Raw genomic sequence first — 23993 nt, 5'->3', positions numbered from 1 at the left:
TATAGTAATTAATTTAATTCATTGATTTTTTGATTTAGAATCTTTTAAAAAAATTATTTAGGTAAGCTGAATATTTGTCTGAATATCTAAATTTGATGACTTCTTTTAAAAATATACTACAGCTTTTGCATAAAACTGCTTCCAATTTATGTGTATTGCTTCTTCTTTTCTTGACTTTATGGGCGGTTGGTGCAATACTGACCTTTACTGGAGTGGAGTGTGGGGCAGAAGATTAGCAGGGGAAAAGATACAGCTTTGTATGTACAGTATCCAGTCCATTTCGTAGCTGTTCAGTGGGGTTGTGCTCAGAGCTCTGTGAGGACGTCAAGTGGTGTTTTTGACCAGCCTTAATTGGCAAAGCATGCCTTGATGAAGCTGGCTTTGTGCACAGAAACATTGTTACGCTGGAACAGTTTCAGGCCACTTGGTTAAATGAAGGGAAATTGTAATTCTACAGCATTCAGAAACATCCTGTGTAATTGTTTACTTTGATCCCTGAGGCACTATTTCGAGGAAGACCCACCATATATGTACTGTAGAGTGAAGTTCAAATCCCGATAGTTACAAATTTAACGGAAAGCTTTACAATGTAAACTATTACTTTACAATGTAAAGTCTTTATTTTTTTTTTTTTATTAATGGAAAAAAAACTAAATAATTGACATGAGCAAGACTGTCAGTTTTATAAATGTTTAAGTAATTGTTCATCCCTAATTTAAACTATTCAAATTTACAGATTCTGCACAATGTCTAAATCACTAAGTGTGTGATATTGATCGTGTGAACTGCTTTGTGTAAAAGCGCTACCTGTCCTGGCCTACTGTTCAGATGACCCTCTCATGGATTTGATCTCAAATACATCAAAAGGTTTTGTCATTAAATCTAAAAACGGAACAAATCCTGAGAAACCTTGAAATGCATGTGAATGTTTCATGGAATCCATTTTTTCACTCATGTTGTTGCTGATGTGATCATTTGTACTAAAACATTTGGGTTAAATTGAAAAAGAGTGCCAGACATCTGGGCCCCGCCGCAGTGTAACATGATGAGGATCGTGTATCAGCAACATGCTATAAATCATTTGTGTAGCTTTCATCTCTAATTACAGTACGCAGAGGATGGAATTGATGTTAACTGATAAACGTTAATCAAAGCATCAGTGCGATTATTAATTAATGACGAGCCCTTAGTTACTAGCGCATGGTTACCTAATAGATTTATTCCTTTGGGAGACTAAATATTAGTGCTTGTAATAAAAAAAAAAAAGAATCCATTCTTAATTGATCTGTTCCTGTAAAAATTAAAACCTTGGAGAGCAGCCAAGTGGTGAGAATGATAAAGAAACACTGGTTTGTTTTCAGTTTTAATGTTACTCCAGTGGACTTTATGGACGCATCCATACAGCGAATCAAACTGTGTAAGGTTGTGTGTGTAGCAGGTTTGTGCTGTGCATGATGAGCGCTAATGCCAGTTGTTGTTGTTGTTGTTGTTGTTGTGCGCAGATTGCAGCAGCTGGACCAGCACTGTCAGTCCAGCGCTCAGCAGGTGATGGAGCTGCTCAACAGACAGGACCAGCTCGTGCACGAGAGGCAGCGTCTCATGGAAGAGATGCACAACCTGCGCGTACAGGTGAGGCCTCAACACACTGCCACTCAGAAACCAGGCAGTCCCGCCGCGGTCTGTAGCACAAACAAGGGTTGCCAGTATCGCATGAGTAATGAAATCAGAGTAACTGTTTGTTACTCGAACCTGCGTTTCCTGCTCTATATCCTCACAGTGCGTTTTCTTGCTCTGGATTTTAGCGAGTGCGAGAGCGGAAATGATGAAAGTTACCCGCAAGTTTGCGATCACAAATGGCATCGCTTAAATTCCAACTGCGCTGATAGCACATTTAGTCTACTTCTATGTCAGCTGAAAGAGAGAGAGAAAGAGCGAGCGAGCACAAGTAGCACAGCAGCTGGTAGCCATGGCTGCACATCACGCAAGACTAGGCGTCCACAGATGCTCATCCAGATTGCTGCTAGAGGCGCGTCAGCAACAGACAGTGACTATCCGCGTGCTGACATCTGTAGGAGATTATGGCAAACAGAGCGCCACTCTGCAAAGCGCCGTCGCTCGCAGCTCTGTTAATACTGCCATGCTGTTGTTTTGTTAGGAGAGAGGTGAGAGTTAACAGCTCGCTCTCTCCCTCAGAGAAACCGAATCAACACGCGGCTCTGCGCGGCCTCGCGCGAAAACTTCACAGCATTTTAGCAGAACAACCAGCACAAGTTTAGAGCCGGTGCTTAAGACACGACCGGAGCAGGTGCTGGAGTTCAGTGATTAACATTTGCTTATTTCCCCTCAGCTTCATCACTTTTCTTCTATTCATTCAAATCAGTTTCTTTCTTTCTTTCTCCTTTCTACATCCTTCACCTCCATTATTTTCCTTCTTTCTGCATTTTCCCCTTAACTTTTCCTTTTCCTCCTTCTTTTTTGTTTCTTTGTTTTATCTATCCTTTCTTTTACATATTGTCACCTGCCTTTTCCTTCCATCCTCATTTTCCTTTCCCCTCCTTTATTCTCTCCTTTTCCTTCCTTTATCCACTTTTTCCAATTTCCAACTTAATTTTTGTTCTATTTTCCTCCTTCTGTCGGTCAGCTATCCTTTATTTTTCCATTTTCTTCCTTTTCACTTCCTTTATTCATTACCTCCCAATATCCTTTAGTTTTTCTTTTCTTTCTTTTCCGCTCATCTTCTTTTCCGTATGTCATTCTTTTCATTAATACATTTATCTGTTCTTTCTCTTCAGCATTTTTTTCCTTCCTTCCTTTGACTTCTCTTTTTATTCTCCCTCTATCCATTTAACCATCATGCATTTTACTTCCCTTTCTTCTCACTTTTTTTTCCATACTTCCTTTCCTACATTCTGTCCCCTTATTCTTTCTTTTCTACAGTCCTTTGTTTTTTTTTTTTGTTTTTTTTTTTACACTTTCTTGCTGCAAATCCTTATTTATATCTCCTCCACTGAGTGATGGAGTGATTAATAATGATTAAATGAGTAATTATGAGTGATTAATAATGAGTACGAGTGAGTGATGATGTAATCACGTGTGTGATTAGGTTTGCAGGTGAGTTATGGTTAGTGAGATGTCCCAGGAACATGCGTTCGAGTGTGTGTAGAATTTTTATGGTGCCGTCATTAGAACCAGCAGATGAACTGATCAGAATTTAGAGGGAAACACAGTAAGGTCAGATGTCTCAAACAGCAGCTTCTTCATTCGTGTCACTGCTAGTTTTTCCACACGTTAATCCAAATGTTTTCCCCTTTGCTTATCCTCACACTTTCTTTTTTCTTTACTTTTTTTTACTATTATCTGTTCATCACCTCCCTCCAGATGTGATTATTCTAACTTCAGCAGTGACGAAGCTGGAACAGTCCTAATGCACGACTATTATATGAAGTTATATAAAGGCTCCTCTTCTGTGATCAGTAACACCCTGAACCAAGACGCCTTGTAACTCAGAGAAACATGAATATGTTTGGATGGACGGATACGACGATGGGTCGTGATAATAGGAATAAAGGACACACACAGTTGTGTAATCAGAATTCGACAAGTTTGTGTTTATCAGATGATAAGATCCTCAAACTTTGATACAACCAGTAATTCTTTACTGAACTGCAGTTCTAACAGTTACCTTTACCTGCCTTTTTTTTTTTAAAGGCTCTCTATTCAAGTGCTTTGTGTAGCAGACGTAGGAATGACGCTAGAAGTAACTGCGTTTTTCTTGTGTTTCCTCCCTCAGTTACCAGCAGAGAGGAGAGAAACCATCAGAACAGCGTGAGGACGCCTATTTCCTTCGCTCTCGACGGAGTTAATCCGATCACACCAACAGAGCGGCATCGCCGTGGCTTTACTCAGAAACCATGAGGGATTTTGCTACAAGTAAGAAGTGGGTGAGTGGGTGCGAGTTTGTGCGTGTGATGGCTGCAGGGGGTCGTGTGACATCACAGTCCATACTGCACACACAGCAGCAGTGCTGGCTCTCAGGCACTAACACTCTCTCTCTCTCACTTACACACACACACACACCGTCTCCTTCTCTTGCTCTCTCTCTCTCACTCACACACACACAAACACACCCTGTATACACATGGATTTGGTAAAGTATGTTCATGATCACTGCTCAGGACTTCTTAGTGCATTAAATGTATTTTAAACATAGATTTTTCTTCTCCTTTTTAAATTTTTTTATTTCAAGATGGAAACAACTAATTTATTTGCCGTTTTTACACTTTTTGATGTGTTTGTACATGTCTGGATCTTTGTTTTGTAAACAAGCTTTGTTAATAAATGATGAAATCTGACTCAAGTGGAATATGAATTATACATCCGAACACAAGAATCTCCCAGGTCCACGCCCGAGTCGAGAGGAAAGGAAGCTGGGAAGGAAGCAAGAGAGGCATACTGAGCGCAGATTGACAGTGTTTTATTTAAGCAGTCTGTAAGAAGGAAAATAATGTGCATCCCTATCATATACATTTACATGTAAAAATACTAAGGATGTTCATCGTACAAAAAAGGTTTTCTCGTAGATCGGCGTTTTCACATCCTTATGGGCCATTTAGTCATGAAATAAGCATTCTCTTTTAGTTCATTAAATATCACAACCAGTAATACAGTTGTTCTTTCGTTTGCATTGTTTCTTTTTTCTGTTGTTGTTTTTTTTTTATCAAGTCCCTTTTGCGTAAAAAAACAACAAACTAAACAAAAAATCCTAACCATGTGTCCAGATCTTCACATGGATCTAATGACAGAGCTAGCAAGGGCAAGAAGTGTCACAAACTCTAAAGCTACATGGCCGTAAAATCAATTACAACTCGTTTTATTTAATCATTTATTTATTTATTTGCTCTTTTTTTTTCAGTTTTTCTCTTTTCTGTTTTTAAATAAATACTTTACAATTCATGCTTGTTCATAGTACACTACCAGGAGCAAGAGAACAAGAAATTATGTTGTAGACGATACAAACAGTAGCAGCAAAGTGTGTACGTTGAGGTGTAAAAGATTTCTTCGAGACCCTGCAGTAAGTAAGGATGGAACCCATCAGCTCATACGGCCAGCACTGTGCGGATTCGTCCCTCGCGCTAACCTCACTCTCCTCCTCCGTTTCTCCTTCTCCCGCGAGAGAGGGAGCAGGCCGCTGTACCTGCACTGGAGGTTCGTTCTGGCACAGACAGCGTGCGAATCGAAGACCATGAGACGTTTTTTTACCGGGTTTCTGTGTTTAAGCACGGCTCCTTGCATTTCTGATCATCGCCAAGTTGAGCGTCGACAGTAATTCTTGAGGCGGTGTCACCGGTCAGGTCCGACTTTTCCCAGAAAAGCTCCAGGAGACGCTCAGGAGTGGGGAGGACGAGGGACAACCGGAAAAGTCAGCCTGTCTAAATGTCACCAAAGCAAAACTCCTGGCAGTGTCTTACCACATTCACAGCGTAATGCTTTACAAAGCAAAAGTACATTTACTCTTTAAAAAAAAAAAAAAAATTGTATGAAGGGAATGTGTGCTTTCAAGTCCTTTTTTTTCTTCTTCTTCTTCAAGCAGGGACCTTTATTTCATTTTTATCTGAACTATAGAAAAAGAGGAATGGACATGAAAGTGCCGTCATACATAATTTAAAGCCAAGTTTTGCGACTATGGATTATTAAAAAGTGTATGGTGTTTTTGACCTGCAGTGCCAAAGGCCCTTTTTCAATAGAGTGCAGTTTTAACTGGATCAACACTTAGGTCTCTTACATGCAACGTACCAACACACACAGCGTCACACCTCTTTCTCTCTCTCACTATACAGAAATAGTATCTTCACACGTGCACATTCTTAAAGACAACACAAGCCATCCAATTCAACATTGAAAAACAGCTACATCATACAAATAATAATAATTATAATAATAAAAAAGAAAAAAAGAAAGCTTAATTTAGATTATTTCAAAATTGAAAACGTACCTAACAAGGAAACAAAACCAAAAAAGGCAAAAAAACAAAAAAAAAACACTGACATGAGCCAAAAAAACGTTGAACAGTTTTCAAGTTGATAAATTAAATGTGTACAACAGCATGAGCCTACCGTTCGCCTCGCACTAGGTAGTTTCATCGGTGAACAGAAAGGATAACTAAACAGAATGTTGGAAGACAGAAGCTCTTGTGATTTGCAGTAGCACAGTCCTGTCAGCTTCTCATCGATGCGAGTTTATCATCACAGTAACCCGAGAGCCGGAAGGCTTCCTCAACATTAACTGCAACCGGGAAGAAACAAGGCAACTCTAGAGTTCGTGTTCGTTATCAGTGCAGCCGGGTCGTTTATTTGCATTTTTCATTTCTATGGACTTTCTTTATCCTTCAAAGTACCGTGACATCTCTAAACCCAGTCCGTCAAACCTCTGAGACACACACAGTGCAGTGTAAACCTGCATCGACCTGCATGTCCTAGTCCTCTAATACAGTAGAGCGACAGTCAAGGCCATCACAGCGACTTCCTCTTAATCGTAACGAACACCTTCCATCCCTTACACCACTTTCATCATCATCAGAACCAAATTCACTTCTCTCTAAACCTACAACACTGCTGGGCTTCTTTATCTTTCTGGTCAGCGTTGCATCTGTGGTCATACACACACATTTACACAGAGGGTTAATTTAGAGTTTATGATACACACGCTCAGAGGGACCCCAGGAGATTGTGATGGAGATTAACCCTGGACTCTGGAGCTGTGACTGCTGCACTTCAAGTTACATACAGTATATATCACCTGATCCATCTGTTAAAGTTTCAAAACTGAAACATCATGCACGTGTCAGGGGTGCAAGCTAAACGTAAAAACCAATACCACTCCCAAATTCTTTTGAAATATAAAGACAGACAGACAGACGAACACTATTAAGGATCCAGGAATGTACCGTACGTTTTAAAGACAAAACATTCATTAAAGACAAAACACTTAGATTTGGTCTGACCAACTCAGGTTCTTCCTTACGCCTGTCCGGCGTCCATCATTGGCAATGCATTTCATCTGCAGCATTACTCATCTGAACCGCTCACACATCACACCGCGCTGTACATAAAGCTCATAACTGCTGCTCAGAACTCCTGATGCTCGTGCTAAGTCCGTCACGCTCAATGCCAACACTGCAGTAGGAATGTGAGCATGAACTAGCTATAAGATTCGATCTATACGTGGCTTAGCATGAAGCACTAACGCTCTAATAAGATTCCTGGTACAGTATACGCTTGCTTATTTAAAAAAAAAAAAAAAAAAAAAAGAAATAAATAACAAAAACAAAAACAAAAAATCAATGACTGATGGGCGCTAAGAGCTAGAATGAGAAGTGTACTGGCCACGGGTGCGAGGTAAGCAGACGGCTAAGTGGCACAAGCTAGGAAGCCTACATGTCGCGTTATTTATAATCTGAAGCACTTTTGCGGTCACCGGTGAGAGAATCTGGTTATGAAGCAGTTCACCCCAAAACATCTGTAGATATGAATAGGCTCCTGCATGCCGTCCTCATATAGTAATTTGTAACCAAAAAAAGGAAACCAAACCTGTGCGTTGCTTGATTTACATTCCAAAGCCATTTTAGTCCTGTATAAAAGCGGACAATGCTTGGTAGGACGAATCAGAATAAAATAAATACAGAAATACAAGCGCTTTCTTTATCTACTGTACATTCCCTAATGTGATCCAAGACTAGTCAGGTGATGTGAGCTTCACTGAGTCACTCTACAGCGACTGCACTAATCTCAATAGATTTAGTGGAAGAGAACTCCCGTGGTCAAGCTACCATAAATTACAGTTCACTCAATCAGTCACGTGACCATCAGACAGAAATGGGAACGGCCTGTATAGAGGAAAAAAATGAAGAAAAAAAAAAAAAACGGGGGAAAAAATAAATATATGTAAGCAATTGACACCATACAGACTGGATCAGATTGTTCTGACAACTTGAGGCTTTTCTGACCCAAATAGATAAGCGTACCGAAAGTTTTAGGAGGTACAGTGCTGTATGGCTCAGATTCACAGGACTATTCAGCTCATAACATCCAAAACGTAAAGGACGCTGACCCCACCAACCCCCCCCCCCCCCAACATCCTGTTTCTTCTCTCAACCCGTTTGCTAAGTAGGTAAAGGAAAGAAAAGTACTGCAGTGCCACAGTGAGACAGAACGGCTAGCTGAGGAACACCACGGAACCTGACACACATTCCTGCCATACCCACAGACAGGGTGTGTGTGTGTGTGTGTGTGTGTGTGTGTGTGTGTGTTTTGCAGTGCTGTTTGCGCACTAGTGATGCGAGTGGCCTTGTGTGGATAAGTGAGGAATATTAGTGAAGTGTGTTGACTGAACTCAGCACCTATGCAGCCTGAGTATACCGTTATGGCAGTTTTGGACACCAAAAAAAAAAAAAAAAAAAAGGAGGCATTCGGTTGTACTTCATATCAGACATCACACAACACTTAAACGTTGTTAATGCTCATGTCAATCTCGAGCCACACAGGAATGGACCAAGACAGAAAGGTGCTCTGCAGCTTCAGTGCGTTTTTGCGCCCAGTGAAGGAGTCATGTGAAGATATTTAAGCATCTCAATGCAGAAAAAAAAATTTAAATATCACACACACACACACGCGCGCGCACACACAAAAAACAGAAACTAAACACACAAAAGTAAACAAAACAACACAGTTCTTCTCCCCAGCAGCCTGGGGCGTTTAGGCGGACTGGACTTCAGCTCAGCCCGACGTGCAAAATTCCCATTACCATTAAAAGCCAAGCGTGTCCTGGAGCTCTTGGCCTGCGTACAGCATGATGAAGAGAGTCCCAGTGGAGAAGGGGAGCTTCGTTTGGGCTAAGTCTGACTGGGTAAAAGCTGAAGGACTAGTCTGTTCCAGTGGTAAGCGTGATGATGATGAGGCAGTGCTGGCTGTGTGGGACTCACTCTCTCCCACTGGCCGAGTAGGAGAACTGAGGGAAATGCGGCCGCCGCTCGTTATCCATGCAGTCCATCCCGTCTTCATCAACTGCAAGCACACACACACACACGCACACACACGAGACATGGCAGAGCTGATAATGAGTCTGTAGTGCAATAAACATTGTATATAGCCATATGCTCTCTTTCTTGTAATCCGTATATAACTTTCTCCAACATGCCGTCACTTTTCTCGTCAACAGACACCTTAACAGAATCAAGTGCTAATAAATGTGACAGCCACATATTTATAAGGGATTGTTTAAACGTAAACGCCGCACAGAACAGGTAAACAGTCTGAGTCTCGCCGACAGGGAGGCAGCCAATATTCTCCTTGGCAGAGAACTTGAGCAAAACTGTCAATGTTGGGCGCTGAACCTTTCTCGCGTTTAAGTCACTACCTTAACTGTTCAATGAAAATCTTTTACCAAAAAAAATTTAAATAAAAATAAATAAATAATAATAAAAAAAAAAAATATATATATATATATATATATATATATATATATATATATATATATATATATATATTATTTTTTGGTAAAAGACTTTCATTTTATATACCTTGTGGAAAAAGAATTGTATGTATTTTTTAAGATTTTTTAACCGTACAAACTTTCTATTTTTAGGTTTCTTAACAGTTTTAAAGGCCAGTAAGTGGTGTTATGAAAAGCTAAAACATTAGTATTACATAAGCATGCAGAAAATAAGGGAATAAAAAAAAAACAACAGATTTAGAACTTAGTCTCCTGGCACTTACAGAATATCAATACTCTAATAACAGTTTCCAGACTCACATAAAAGACTTATACACATGACACTCTCATGCCTGGACACACACAAAAAGCCTGAAATTACTGACACGGGTATAAGAACCATCCAATACATTATTATAACCGGTGCTAAGCCATCAACTGCATAGAATAAATGTATTTAGGAATAATTAATGGAGATCACTTGAACACTTGATGTTGCCTTGTTAAAAATAATATGGACCATATTATTATCAAAGATAAAAAGTTTTTCTTTCAACAACCACATTCATACGGTACTGTGCTAAAGTCTCGAGACACCGTTCATTTCTTTATATTTTAACTCCATAGAGCCAGACTTTCTTGTATTTAAATGTAGTCTTGGGGAATATATTGTTCCAGGCGTCCTGAAGGACTTTTCGTCTCTCATGTTCAGTCCAGTCCCTGTACCTGCAGTTTCTGAGGAATGTTTTTTGTCCGTTAAGCCACACAGTAACCTATGAATCATTCAAGCATAAAAAACATCTAATCAACCAGGTGATGATGATCAGTCGGTTGATTAGCATACGGGTAGCGATAAATGCTGAGTGGTTGGAACAGACGAGAGGTTAAACGAGGTTACATTTTTAAATTGTATCTTTATGCATTTTGCAGCCTGTCAGTATTTTAATGTAATTTTTCTTATTTAATTTTAAATAGCTTAAGACTTTTGCGCAGTACTGTATGTCCCCAAAACAATGCGATTTTTTGTTTGTTTGTTTACTTTCCAATTTTTCCTAGAATCGCTACAATTATTGTTTTGAGCGGTTTAACAGATATTAAGTTTTTTTTTTAATTACCTTTTGTGCACAGCAGATAAGTTGGTCAACATTCCATCATAAGTACTTACATTTAAACAGGGAACTAAGAATACAGCAGAATGAATCACTCACTCAGTCATTGTCTATATCGCCTTATCCTGTGTTCAGGGTCGTAGGGCACGAGGCGATCGGGAACACCAATTAACTTAATTCGCATATCTTTGGAATGTGGGAGAAAACCAGAGTACCTGAAGCAAACCCATTAAGCACGGGGAGGACATGCAAACTCCATGCACACTAAGACGGGAATCGAACCCGACCCTGGAGCTGCAAGGCGACAGTGCTAACCACTACACCACCGTGCCACCTACAGCAGAATCTCAAATATTAAACAATAAAAACATTTACTTTTTTCCCCCAGATTTTTTATTTGGACTCCACTGTATATGACGAGTGCAGTATATAGCATCCATATCTTGCATCCCTTTGGCGTCACGTGAAAGTTCAGTGTGGGCAAAAACAGCCATGCTGGGGTGTGTGTTCATGTGCTAGAGAAGGATAACAATAGACACGGCAGCACACTTACATTTTTCAGGGGGAGTTATTGTAATCGTCTGTGCCGTGAACTCCTCATCAAAATATCTGGTATCCGTCTCTGATGACACCTGAGGCTTAAAGGGAGGTATCAGCTGAGGAAGGAAGTGTGAGAAAAAGTGGTGAAAAAAAAACAAAACACAAAACACAATAAACACACACCGAGCACCTGTTTGTGCAGGTGTAACACTGCGTGGTGTGCGGTAGCTGCAGGGCCCAATCTTACACCTCAGAGTTTTACACAGCACCTCCTCTACACTCGCCGTATTCGCTCTGGCTTCGGGGGATATTTCTGGCTCTGAACAGACAGCGTATCTGACTAATCTAGCAATATTAACTATTAATAAACAATTCTTGTAGTAATCATATAAATGGTAAACAGGATACGTTCATAATGAAGTTCAGTGAAACATCAGCTGACTTTTACCTTTTTATCATAAACATCTTGCCAGTCGACTGCAGCAAAAAAACTGTGTCGCATTATTTCTTTAGCATCGTCTGGACCTCCGCCGAGTCTGAGGATGAAAAGTGAAAAACTGAAATTATAAAGGCATACCTATTCATCAAAAAGCTAAATACATGTATGTACTACTAATATAAAAGTAATAAAAAACCTTCCTGTTTCAAACACCACCATGTTTCTTTTGCAACACAAGGTTAGTGATACAAACTTAGAAGTTAAAAATCTCTCCACTGTGGGATAAATAAAGCTGTATCTTATCTTAAACATGATTATGAAATGATACGGGCATTCTGACATTTTAAAACAATGAAACCAGGCTTTGATGAAAAAAAAAATTGGATTTAACTTTGTGGAAACAAGCAGAGAAATATTGTGTTTAATGTAAAATATTATAAAAAAAAGTATTGAATCATTAAAACGTGAATGTGACATTTGGACTCTTTGGTAAAAAAAAGAACTTTTGATGTCCTAAAAAAATATACAGCAGTCTATCAGTTATGTGATATTAAACAAAGTTTTACAATCTTTTTTTTTACAAACTCTGTAATTTTTTAAGACAGCTGCAGAAAGCAATACACTTGTACCATGATTGAATAAACAAAAAATAATTATATATGTATACACACACACACACACATTTATATATAATATAAGTGTTGATGCATGTGACATTTTTACTGTATGCGATCTGTCTGAATCAGCCCTCTACTAACTATATAAAGAACATCTCTGAATATAAAATAGTGAATACAAAAAAAATTAAAACAGTTATTTTAAATTATTAAACCAGCTATTATTTCTAATAATATTATTGTCTGTTCCACTCTCTTTTTCTTTGTAGTTTTCATCATTTTTCTGCTTCTTTTGCCTTTTGACACTCAGCACTGGACTTTTCTGTTTTTACTAAAAAAAATCAGTACAAGATAGGAACCCTATGTATTACACTTACTTTTTCTCCCCAGGGTATGGCTGAATTTTGCATGGAATTGTATGTATTTATGTTACTGTATTTATCGTCAGATGTTTTTATTTTATGGGCTAATGCATATATTATATTTAGTATATTTTGTAGTTATTATTTGCAAGTCATAACTTTCTTATTAACCACAGAACATTGCACTTTTGTCACATTATATAAAACAGCAATGACTTTTAAATAAGATAAACAAGCATAAACTGGGGAGACGTTATTCAGGTGATTCCAAGAGTAAAAACCAGCTGACTTCACATATGGATTTTCATGAGACATCTATTATATAAATGTAACAGAGACATTCCTGTAAACATTTGTTAAGCAGAACACCTGACCTTTGAAAATTGACGGATAATTGGTCACAAAGAGATGCATCTGTCTGTGGGAACTCTACACACAATCATTCACCAACACCACGTGCACATTACAGGGAGCAATAGTTTTTTTTATTGTACAGTCCTGACCAGGGTTTCAGACGTGAATCATGGCTCTGGCATACTGAGAAAACTTTCTACCTTGATGGTATCTAAGCACTACTGAAAGTCAGGGATAAGTGTAATACTGTGTTTTGCCATTCTGTACAATCAAAAGTCCTGGTTTGACTTGAACACACTTTGTGCAAAACAATTTTAAAGCACCAACCCAGTCGCACAAAATAAAAGAATAAATAAACTTATTTGATCTGTTTTTCTATATGATAATTTTTGCTGTCATGTCACAAGAATATTTTACATAGTGTAGTAAAATGTAGATGCTCTGTACACCATATTCTGCACCAATGGAACACAACCAAGCACATCTACACCACTTTCCTATTTGATTATTACTATGTATAAAATAAGGGATAGTAATATATATTACACATCAATTAGCCTCGGTCATAGAGAGTTATAAATATTTTTTTTTTTGTTTCATGGAGGCTTTAGTTAAGGTTTTTTATATTCACATGAACATTTTCCTGATATAAACACTGAATAAATCCATACAGCTGGATAAACAAGACCTATACTGTACTGTAGACCACAGACCACTTCATACACAATTTCATACACCACTTCATACAAATTTTTAAAGATTTCTGTGTTTTTGTACCACATGAGCATGTAACAGGGAATCCTGATTGTGTGTGGAATAAAGAGAAGTTAGGCACATTTCAGAAACCCGGGTGAGTGAAATCATATTTACACAAAAAGCGGACAGAGCGTGAAAGTCAAAGTCTAATACCCTGATATGCATTTTTGTGACAGAATGCTGATATTCATCCTATAGAAAGTGCATTGTTCATAGTTTTAATTCCTATAAAGGTTCCACTATGCAAAAATTATTAAGTGTAAGAAAAGCTATTCAGTGTAAGGAAAATGATCTACATGTAATTTTAAATTGAGTCAGTACCTCTTGTTAGGGTCTTTGATGAGCAGGCCTGACAGCAGAGACTTGGCATCGGCCGACAGCGTCCTGGGGAACTTGATGTCCTCCATAAGGATGAGCTCAAAAAGCTTCTCATGGTCCTGATTGTAAAAGGGCAGCCTGCCACACATCATTTCATACATCACCACACCCAAACCCCACCAGTCTACTGCCCGGCCATAGTCATTATCCTCCAGCACCTGATGAGACACAGACACACACACACTTTATACTGTTTTGCTTTTTTCAGAAATGAGATACACAACATTCCTGGCTTCAGCAATTTTTTTAAATTATGGATTCCTGTCTGATTTTCCATGCATGGGATGCGTGACACTGGTCACTTCTACATTACTGTTCCTCACACCCTTGTGCATTAATTAATTGCAAACAAAAAAAACAAATTCAAAACAAAACAACTGAGCAATCCTCACCCAGTGTAAGAAAATCCCAGGAAAGTGGGAAATACTGTAGTTTTTCTTTAACACAGTTAAGCCAACACTCGGTCATGAAGATTTATTATTAAATCTCAGTCAGTCTCAGTGTTGGTCTAAAAAAAAAAATGTACATACCATTTACAGATATTTTTTATATAAGATTGTTGGTCGTCAGTCCCACGTCAGCAGGTCATATGTTTGAGCATTCATGTCTGTCTGCTAATGCAACTGCATCCAGATCAGACTTGTGCCGGGTGATCCATAAGCGTTACTACAGTAGGTCCGACCTAGTAAGATTGCAGTCATGACTTTTATGGATCAGGGTGTTCATTAAGACATAAAGCAAAGACTTTCAAAATTTGTTTAATTAATAGAAAGGAGTGCATGCCTGAAAAGGCTAATAACACTAATGAAACTCCAGAAGCTGGGACATACATGCATATGGCATCCCAAGGAGTAGAACTGTTCTATAGCACAGTCAGACAAGCTTCAGTAAGCTGCTGATTAGCATCATTCTGTCTTATTCACCAACCAGAGAAAGAAAAACCTTCAGTTCCTCCTGACCATCGATTATTAGCCGAGTCGCATCTGGCTGTGAATACAATTTATTTTACTAGACATATTAATCAGCAATCACAGGTGACGGATGATTCTTAGTGGGAAAACACTAAGGAAACTAAGCAATGGATGAATTGGTGGACAGACAGACAGACGTTCTGTGTAAAGGCATCAAATACTGTAACACCCCTTACTTTTTACTAACAGTAAAACAAAACACAGCAGTCTCTTCTGTGGGAATTCATGTGCACTTTTGTTTTAATTTATTAAACTAGTCTGCAGTTTGCCATCACATTATATTACTTCACACTTATTAGCCTAGTCAATTAGTTTCTTGGCAACAAAAAAACAACAACATACAAGTAGGCGACATACTGGAGCTTTTCCTTGTCTCATGTGCTCACTGACGAGTTTAAACTGCAGGTTCTCAACTCAATTCGATTAATATGGGCCTTAGACAATGGTCATTGTTGCAAAGCAGCTATACACAATTAAAATGGAAATGTGTAAGAAACACAAAAAACATGCACCAATCAAAATGATCAGATTGTCTCTGATAAGTAAGCTAAGGGCAACAGTGGCAAGAAAAAACTCCCTGGCAGTAGGAAGAAACCTTGAGAGGAAATCGATTCAACAGGGAGCCCATCCCCATGTGGGTGATATCAGATAGCAGGGATTGTAGTGCAGACATACTGTGTGTTAAGCAGCTGGTAGTTTGATATAACAAATGATGTGTGAAGTTAATATGGAGTCCAGTTTGTTATTGCAGGTTCATGTAGAATGTAGGAAACTGGATTACACCGGATTACAGCAATGTCATGTACAAGGGCTGTCCAAGTCATACTAGGACTTTTAGTAGGACTAGGAAGTCGCAGTAAAACATCTGAATGATGCAAAGCTTTTTAACAAGCCCGTACGTCCGTGAATGACCAAGCGGCTCGGAGTGCACTCCAGTCATTCCTGTGAACAGTTAGCAAGTGGAACACCTGATTTTTAAAAATCAATGGATAACTTGTCACTCACATGGGGATGAGGCGTGCACTGTACATACAATCACTCTTAAACACCACTTGAACTTGGCTGGGAGTTAATACAGTACTACATCCCCCAGGCGGTCCTGCCCTCGCTTCAAGCAATTTCAACATGTTTAGGCTATTAAAGGAGTTCCTGGGAGGCCAGTGGTTCAAATGTGATGCAGGCAGTCCAATGCTATACAAGGACTAGTGAAATTCCGATAAGAGCATTAGTATAGCAGGGGATTATATGGAAAAATAAATGCATTTTATACTCTCATAACTGTGAAAAAAGTCCTGATTTGACACTAAATGTCACTCATAGTTCGATAAGTTTATTTATTTAAAAATATATATTTCTCCTTTCAAGTCAACCATGCTGCAACACACAGTGCAAGACTACTGTACATACAGTAAACTGCTAATATACAGTACAAGAGTGTGGTGGAACAATGTGGGACGGTGGCGGCATTACACCTTATATTAAATTACACTTTATATACACATTATATTATTATTATTATACATTATGTTCAACCTGGGTAAGATTTTACAACACAGATATAGATGAATTATAGTTACCCATTAAACAGTCACGATCTAGTACTAAAACTAAAGTGGGTATACTGTATGTGTATATAGATAAGATCTAGTCCCTTATCAACCTGTCAAACACAAACACACCCAATCTATGACCTACACCAAACTCACAGAGCAAAGAGAGGACATGCAAACTCCACACACACACACACACACACACACACACACACACACAGTAGACGAGACTCAAGCCCCCAGCCGCTAACCACTAAGCCATGCCATCTTTACTAATCCCAAGGGGAACTGCGAGTGTTCCAGCAGCATACATAATAGACAAGGTACAAAATACACAAGTAAGGAGACAGCTCTCCAGAGGAAGTTTCCTACATAATGAATGTGTATTTATAAAAAGTAATCCATCTGTAACGGTGCACACTTCCTCCGTGGTTACAGTATGTTATACTTGTGTGTATACTGTAGTTTACGTGTAATTAATTAAGTGGCACCAAAAAGGCTGTTATGTTGTAAAAAGCCATAATCAAGATTTGTATTTCTGCAAAGGCCATCATTTGGCTGTCAGAACAAACCTATTCAATGCACACACAGCTCAATAATTACCCATAATGACTAGAGAGTGGCAAGGCTTCAGAGAATCACACTGAAACACAAAGTGTTCGCATGGACAAGCTCACTTCCTACAATTTAAAAATCACCCATTGGTTGGATGAACAAACAAACAAATAAATAAAATGGCACTGCAGCCTGCGTGTGAACCAGAGGTCACTCCACCCGAACCACCCGACTGCTTGGAACTCCGTCACGGGATCAAAGCTTGGCGATGGGCTCGGCAGTAGTCACTTTCTCACTAACACACCTGACACACACCTCGCTCGTGGGGGTGGGGTTGGGTGAAGGGGGGTGCAGTAGCTGGAGGAGTACGAGTGAGAGGCAGCTCTTCAGAGGGAGCGTCCTGATTAATATGTCTGACTAATGACAAGGCTGGCTGGCCGCGAGCCAGTTAAGCATATGCTGGGAGTCGAGTGATAACGATGTCTCCTCTCTGATCTTTAAGAGCAGGTAGAGCTGTGCGAGTTCGCACTGAGGCCCGGCGCTGGCTGCCTGATTAAGCGAGGATGACAAGCTCACGTGCAGAAGAGGAACAGGCTTTCTAACAAAAACAGACTTTAATATTCAGACCGCATCAAAATCAGACGCTTCGCCTCGGTGAAAGCAAGATTCGTAATCGAGTTGAAATGTATACAACCAGATATGAGTACAAATACTGTACATGTTTCAATAATTACATTTAACACAATACCATTACTGTATTAATATACATAAATAAATAGAGCACGAACACAAGTAGCCTCCATCTGGTTTCTACATTTGATGCTTTCGGAAATGCTGTTGGGTTTCGCATGTGTCCAACATGTAACATGATAAAAATAGAAACGGCAAAAGCGGCACAGACTGCACAGAGCTACTGTAGTGCCCGTTATTAATGCCATCACTTCCTTACTCATTATTACCTCCAGATATACTTTAAACAAAAATCAAGCAAGCGCTCATAGACATGCTGTGTGTGTGTATGTGTGTGTGTGTGTGTGTGTGTGTGGCTTTAAATAGTCACACTTCACAGCTCTGGCATATTTTGTGAAAGATGGGCAAGTTGTTACTTTCCTTGTCCACAAGAAAAGTGCACTTGTCTCTGGGCATGTGTGAATAGAAGCTGTAAAACAGGGTCCTCAAACTCCTTAACACATTTATTTTAAGTCAATAATTCAACTACGCATATACAGTATTAGGCTTATTTTTATTATTCCAATAAGCAGTGTACAGTAGTATTTTATTAGCACCATAGAGCACTGCATGGCTGGACTTTTATCAATGGAAGACGTTTTTTATATATTTTTTATTTTAAAAGTTGTTTTTCGGATTAATCTCCATTAATTCAGGTGAAAATGACTGGAACTGAATAAATAAATAAATTGAAACCTCATAAAGGCAGGTTATGATTTTCATTACTGTAAAATAATTTTTTAAAACTACAGTCACTTTTACTAAACTTCACCCCACTTTGAGAACCACGCAAAGAATACGAACGCTATTCTGCGTGTGCGTGTGTGTGTGGAGAAAGCGAGAGAGAGAGAGAGCAGGCTGTTTGTCCTGTGATCGGGTGTGAGCAGCTCGGCTGCAGGCAGGGATGCGATTAACACACACGGGGCCGGTTGGGGTCCCCCTGTTCCAGAACAGGCCCCTGCTCCCACTGCCATGTGGCACTGCTGCTGCTCCCATCACTCGCCCATGGGCAAGGCTGGCAGAGGAGCGAGTGGCACAGAGAGCCTGCCGCTCCACCAGCAGGGCAGTGGAACAAGCAGCCTCCATCAGCTTAGCCCATCTTGGCTGGGGAACATGGATGATCTCTCTCACATACAGACACACACACACGTTTATATACACACAGGGAGTTTAGGAAAGGACCAGAGGATCTACCTGTGTATATATATATATATATATATATATATATATATGTATATGAGTATGAATATGCTCCAGGCACTAATCATACGCTCAGAAAGCGTGAGCTGGTCCTTATTGTAATTGTCGAACCACTCACTTATACATGTATTGCACGATCATCTATTATGGAAATAATTGATCTAATTTTCATGCAGTAGATTGGCACCGGTTCTATACCTTGAGAAAGCGATCATTAATATCATATTGATTATGCATATATGTGATTTGCGTTCATATATATTTTTAAAAAATTGTAAAAAAAAAAAAAAAAAAAAGCTTTTTAAAACTATTCGGGTTTCATGCTCATATCAAGAAAAAAAAAAAAAAAAAAGGAAATCATCTTCCACCCATCCTCCAATCTCTCTCTTTCTCTCTTTAATCCCCCTCTACTTTGCATCTCTGGAACTTGGCTCACTGGCTCAGGCTGTGCTCTGTTATTTTTACACCAGTACGGCAGTATAGATTTCCAGGTTTCCCAGCCACCTTCTTCCAACCTCCCCCATCTGCCACCATCTGCCTCTGTTTAGCATCTACTTTTTTGTGCAATCACATACTCTTGTGAAAAATAACCAACACTCAAATCATCTCCTGGCACAGTGGCCAGGCTGAGCAAAACAAAATGCTGCGCCAAATTGTCTTCTGTACTTTCTTTTTTTTTTTTTTCCTGAGCAGAATCTATACTTCAACCCCCTTCCTCACCCGCTGCCGCCTCCGCCCCAAGCCCGCTCTCCCTCTCCTCTTCGTCAATGTGGACTTAGCCACTGCACTCTGGGCAAACCTGAGCACGCCTGGATGAGGAGAATGAGGAGGATGACCTGCAAGCTCAGAGTACGGCTTCATGACGGAGTAGCAACAGATCACATTTACTGCTGCAGCCACAGTGTGAGAACTGAACCGAGGATGGTCCGTTTATACGATTCTTTCATAAACTCTCGTAGCCCAGCGTGCGCATGTAGGGGGGGACAAAAATGATATCCATTACCCATAAATAAAGACTAATGACTGACTATAATTCAGCATTGTGGATAATTTGGAAACATTAAGAATGCCTGATCGTTAGAGTACAACTAGAGTCCATATGGCTGTTGGGCGTGTGTGTGTTCGTGCGTGTGTGTGTTCGTGTGTGTGTGTGTGTGTTCATTCGAATGGACTCTTGAGGTGTGAACGGACAGGCGTGGACCACATACGTACACTGACTCACAACACTGTCATGAAGGAGACGCTTTGTTGTGAGAGCGTAGCATCGTTGTTGTCAAATTGCACACCTCCGGATTTTACCATGAAAGCAAACAGCCAGAGCAGCCATTCTTTACCGTGTTATCTACAATACCTTTAATTCACCACTAACCAGTGAAGAAAAGGCGCAATGACTGTGAGGCCGCTTCAGAAACCCATTTAACTGTGTTCTGATCTGGTCCACGGACCCCAGCGGGATATTTCAATTCATTCCTTCCCATCAACAGCACCAGCTATCATTTTTGCCTCAGCACTCTGATGAATGTGACTTTAATATAAAAGCAGAAGGTCAGTTTATTGAGCAGGCTCATGCTTCCTGTCGAATCCGAACAACACTGACACTCCTACGTTCCAGGGTGATAACTGGAGGAGGCGCAGGGCCAGATCTGTCTTCTGCGACTTCTTCAACAAGCATGATGGAACACTGGGATCCAAAGCACAAGAGTTGAGTTCTTCGGAACAGCTGGCAAAACAGCCATTCAGTCGGACGTCTTTTTGAACTGTGCAGCCGGGCCACACCACTGAACTCACCTGACACTAATGGCATCCTTGCCAGAACATAAGTATTAATTATTTATGAAGATACAAAAAAAAATGTACGTTTGTGGATATTGATCATTTGGGTTAATATTTGAACTCTAAAACAGATTGTCTGTTCCAGAATCTAAAGTCCCCGGGGCTGTTTTACAGTATATACAGTGTACAGCACTCTGGGCACGGCCCTTTCGAATAAATCCAGGACTAAGCATAGAAACTGCAACAAAAAAAAAAACAATATATTACAAAAATATAACATATCAGCATGATGCATACTGTCCGGGCTCACAGACTAGTTAATACTGTACAATCAAAGCAAACCGTTATGATGTCACCTGAATAAAATGGAAAAAAATTCTGCAATGTGCTATTACGGTTGTAATGGTTCGCTGGAGGCTACAGACATTATCGCGTGTGAAATTATATATACTTGTTACATAAGCTAGTAACAAAATAAATAAAGGATATTAAACATAATTAAAAACATACTCACCTATTTCGTTACATGTATAATGTTATGCTTATTGAAAAAAATAAATAAATAAAAAACAATGTAGCTGCTGCATACCTTTATCTTATGACAGTTTCTCCTTTTCTGTTTTTGGTTTCTAAACTGGGCTTTACCTTTTCTAACCCTTTTTTTATTTATTTAGTGAGCACCAGTACGTTACCCATCTCAGACTAAATCTGTTCCCCTTGGGGTTCTGCAGTCTGGTTTTATATTATTAATTCTGATTTTACATAAACCAGAAGAAAAATGAAATAAAAATGCAACATGTCTATGGAATTATCTATGACATGACCATGCCTGGCCAAAATATAAATATCATGCACTCGAATATTTCTTTGGACCACATTTAGTTTTGATGACAGCATACGTACATCTGCCATAGTATTTATTTAACAACCTTATGCAACATCATAACATCTATTTCAGTCCCCAGCTAAATTCTTTTCTCGTTTTAGGCGAGAGAGTTGAACCACTCCATGAAGTCTTCTCCAGCACATTCCAAAAGACTTTCAGCAGGGTTAAGGTCTGGACTCTGTTGTGGCCAGGTCATGTGTGACAGTGACACCTCGTACTCCCAGAACCATTCTTCCGTAACGTGAGCCAGATTAATCTGTTCCAGCCTTAAATATGATCAAGCCATCGGAGAAGAATTCACCCAAAAATCCTCTGATGGGATAGGCTGCTCTTAGCTGTGATTTCTACTAGTGAGTTTTTAATAGTGCAACTACACCAGGCGTTTCAGTGATCTCTGATCGAGGTCATTCATGATTCCGTTTATGGTTCAGCACTATACTGTATGTCCAGGTTTTAAAAATATGTTGGACACTGAGTTCCACTCATTTCAGCAGTCACCTTAGTTGTTTTCTTTGCTTGATCCAGGTCAATATTCTGAGCCTTCTGAATAACAGTAGCATCTTTTCGAGGACTATGAGATACAATTTGTTGACATGAAAGTCTAAGAAATAAGAAGCTCCTCACTGGATCAATTAGGGTTAAAAGAATTGTTGCCACCTGAAACTTCTTAAAAACCGCAGTCAAAGACTATTACGTACTTGCTTCTTTAAATCCAAGTGGTGTTTTTTTGTTTTTTCGTTTTTTTCGGCTGGCTGGTGTATTACTGCATATATGCATAAAATGATGCATGAACTGTGGCATTCTGTATCATGATTGATTTTACTGATTGCATTGTTGTAAAACAGTCAGGCTCTCTGTGGTGAGATATGTGTGCATGTAACAGGTTTACATACTTTTAACAACTGTAACTGACCACTGTTAGACTTTATGAAAAGTTTTTATCATGTTAAGAATATTACATGGCAATAAGTCTCTACTACTAATAACTCTACTACTGGCAACTTTAAGGTGGACCATTATCTTGCATTTTACTCAGTGCATGAGTTGCATAAAGACTTGCACAGCCCACAAAGTCACCATCGTTCATTTTTTAAGAAATGGGGCTGTCTATGTCACCCATACCTAAATCTAAAAGAAATAAAGCACCTTTATATTGTAATCATGATCTTGGAACAGCCACCATATGTTGTGACCTCAAGGGTATTTACCGGGTTAAACGTGATACGGTAAAAAGGTTGCCAGACCATTAAGAGCTTTAAAAATATATAAATTGTGCTGTTACTATTAAACAGTTAGTAAATGACATGCAACTCATTTTTGTCTTCACAGAGGACAGGGGTAGGGGGCAGGGAAGCTCAGTGGTTAAGCCATTGGACTACTGATCAGAAGGTCCCAGGTTCTGTCCCCACCGCCAAGTTGGGCCCTTGACCAAGGCTCTTAACCCTTAACTGCTCAGATGTATAATGAGATAAAAAACTGTAAAGTCGCTCCGGTTAAGGGCGTCTGCCAAATGCCATGCCATAAATGTAAATATCATCAGACATTACTGAACAGCACACCCTCCCCATGTCCACCGTAACTGGTGGCGGAGTGAAGAAAGACCATTCTTACAGATTCTTCATTAACTCGCCATGACATTACAGCATGGAGTGATAGCAGCTACGCTGTGCCTGCAGTAATTAGCTCTGGAGCAGTGTGATGCTTCTTACCTCTGGTGCCAGGTACTCTGGTGTTCCACAGAACGTCTTCATAGTAGCAGCATCTGTGATTCCTTCTTTACAGAGGCCGAAGTCTGTGATTTTAATGTGTCCGTCTTTATCAAGCATAAGGTTCTCCAACTAAGGAAAAGAACAAAAGTCATAAGCACTTATTCCCTTTTTCACAGTACAGGACACTCCTTTGTTCAGCTCAAACTGGCTGTTTAAATGCATCACAGAACATGTCGATGTTTTGTATGAATAAACCATTCACTCCATCTACATTTTATACACCATGGAAGGGAAAAGATACTTCCAGCTATTCAGTCTTTTTTTCTTTTTAGATTTCTTGGCATCACCGATACTGGCGCAGCCCAAGGCTGCTAGCAAAACACCGTGTCATTTTCCACAGGCGCCAGAGTTTGATATCAATCCTCTCCAAAAAAATAAAAAAGCAAAAAAAAAAAGGGAACCCAGCTTCAAACTCCACAGCTTTTAATTACATTTTCCATGTCCCGTGCCACACGCCAAAATAAAAGCAGTACACAGGAACTCAACAGGCGTTCCAAAATCTGTGATTGCTTCCCTCCC

General features: G+C 39.6%; 2 protein-coding genes across 2 annotated transcripts in view; one reads left to right on the top strand and one right to left on the bottom strand.

The window, feature by feature from the left end:
- sdccag8 (SHH signaling and ciliogenesis regulator sdccag8) overlaps nt 1–5050 on the top strand; it is a 54659-nt gene extending 49609 nt beyond the window's left edge. The window contains exons 17-18 of the mRNA XM_053501715.1: nt 1503–1629; nt 3791–5050. Coding sequence (XP_053357690.1) covers nt 1503–1629; nt 3791–3829 — 166 coding nt within the window. The 3' untranslated portion in view covers nt 3830–5050. The remainder of the gene's footprint in view (nt 1–1502; nt 1630–3790) is intronic.
- Nucleotides 5051–8442: 3392 nt separating this feature from the next.
- akt3a (v-akt murine thymoma viral oncogene homolog 3a) overlaps nt 8443–23993 on the bottom strand; it is a 104630-nt gene continuing 89079 nt past the window's right edge. Inside the window, exons 10-14 of the mRNA XM_053501716.1 lie at nt 23415–23543; nt 13985–14199; nt 11584–11671; nt 11149–11251; nt 8443–9059 (exon numbers count right to left, since the gene is read on the bottom strand). Coding sequence (XP_053357691.1) covers nt 8974–9059; nt 11149–11251; nt 11584–11671; nt 13985–14199; nt 23415–23543 — 621 coding nt within the window. The 3' untranslated portion in view covers nt 8443–8973. The remainder of the gene's footprint in view (nt 9060–11148; nt 11252–11583; nt 11672–13984; nt 14200–23414; nt 23544–23993) is intronic.

This window comes from Clarias gariepinus, chromosome 8 (assembly GCF_024256425.1).
Source record: "Clarias gariepinus isolate MV-2021 ecotype Netherlands chromosome 8, CGAR_prim_01v2, whole genome shotgun sequence".
NCBI lineage: Eukaryota > Metazoa > Chordata > Actinopteri > Siluriformes > Clariidae > Clarias > Clarias gariepinus.
Note: the sequence above shows the minus strand (reverse complement) of the source record. Positions and strands in the feature narration are given on the sequence as shown.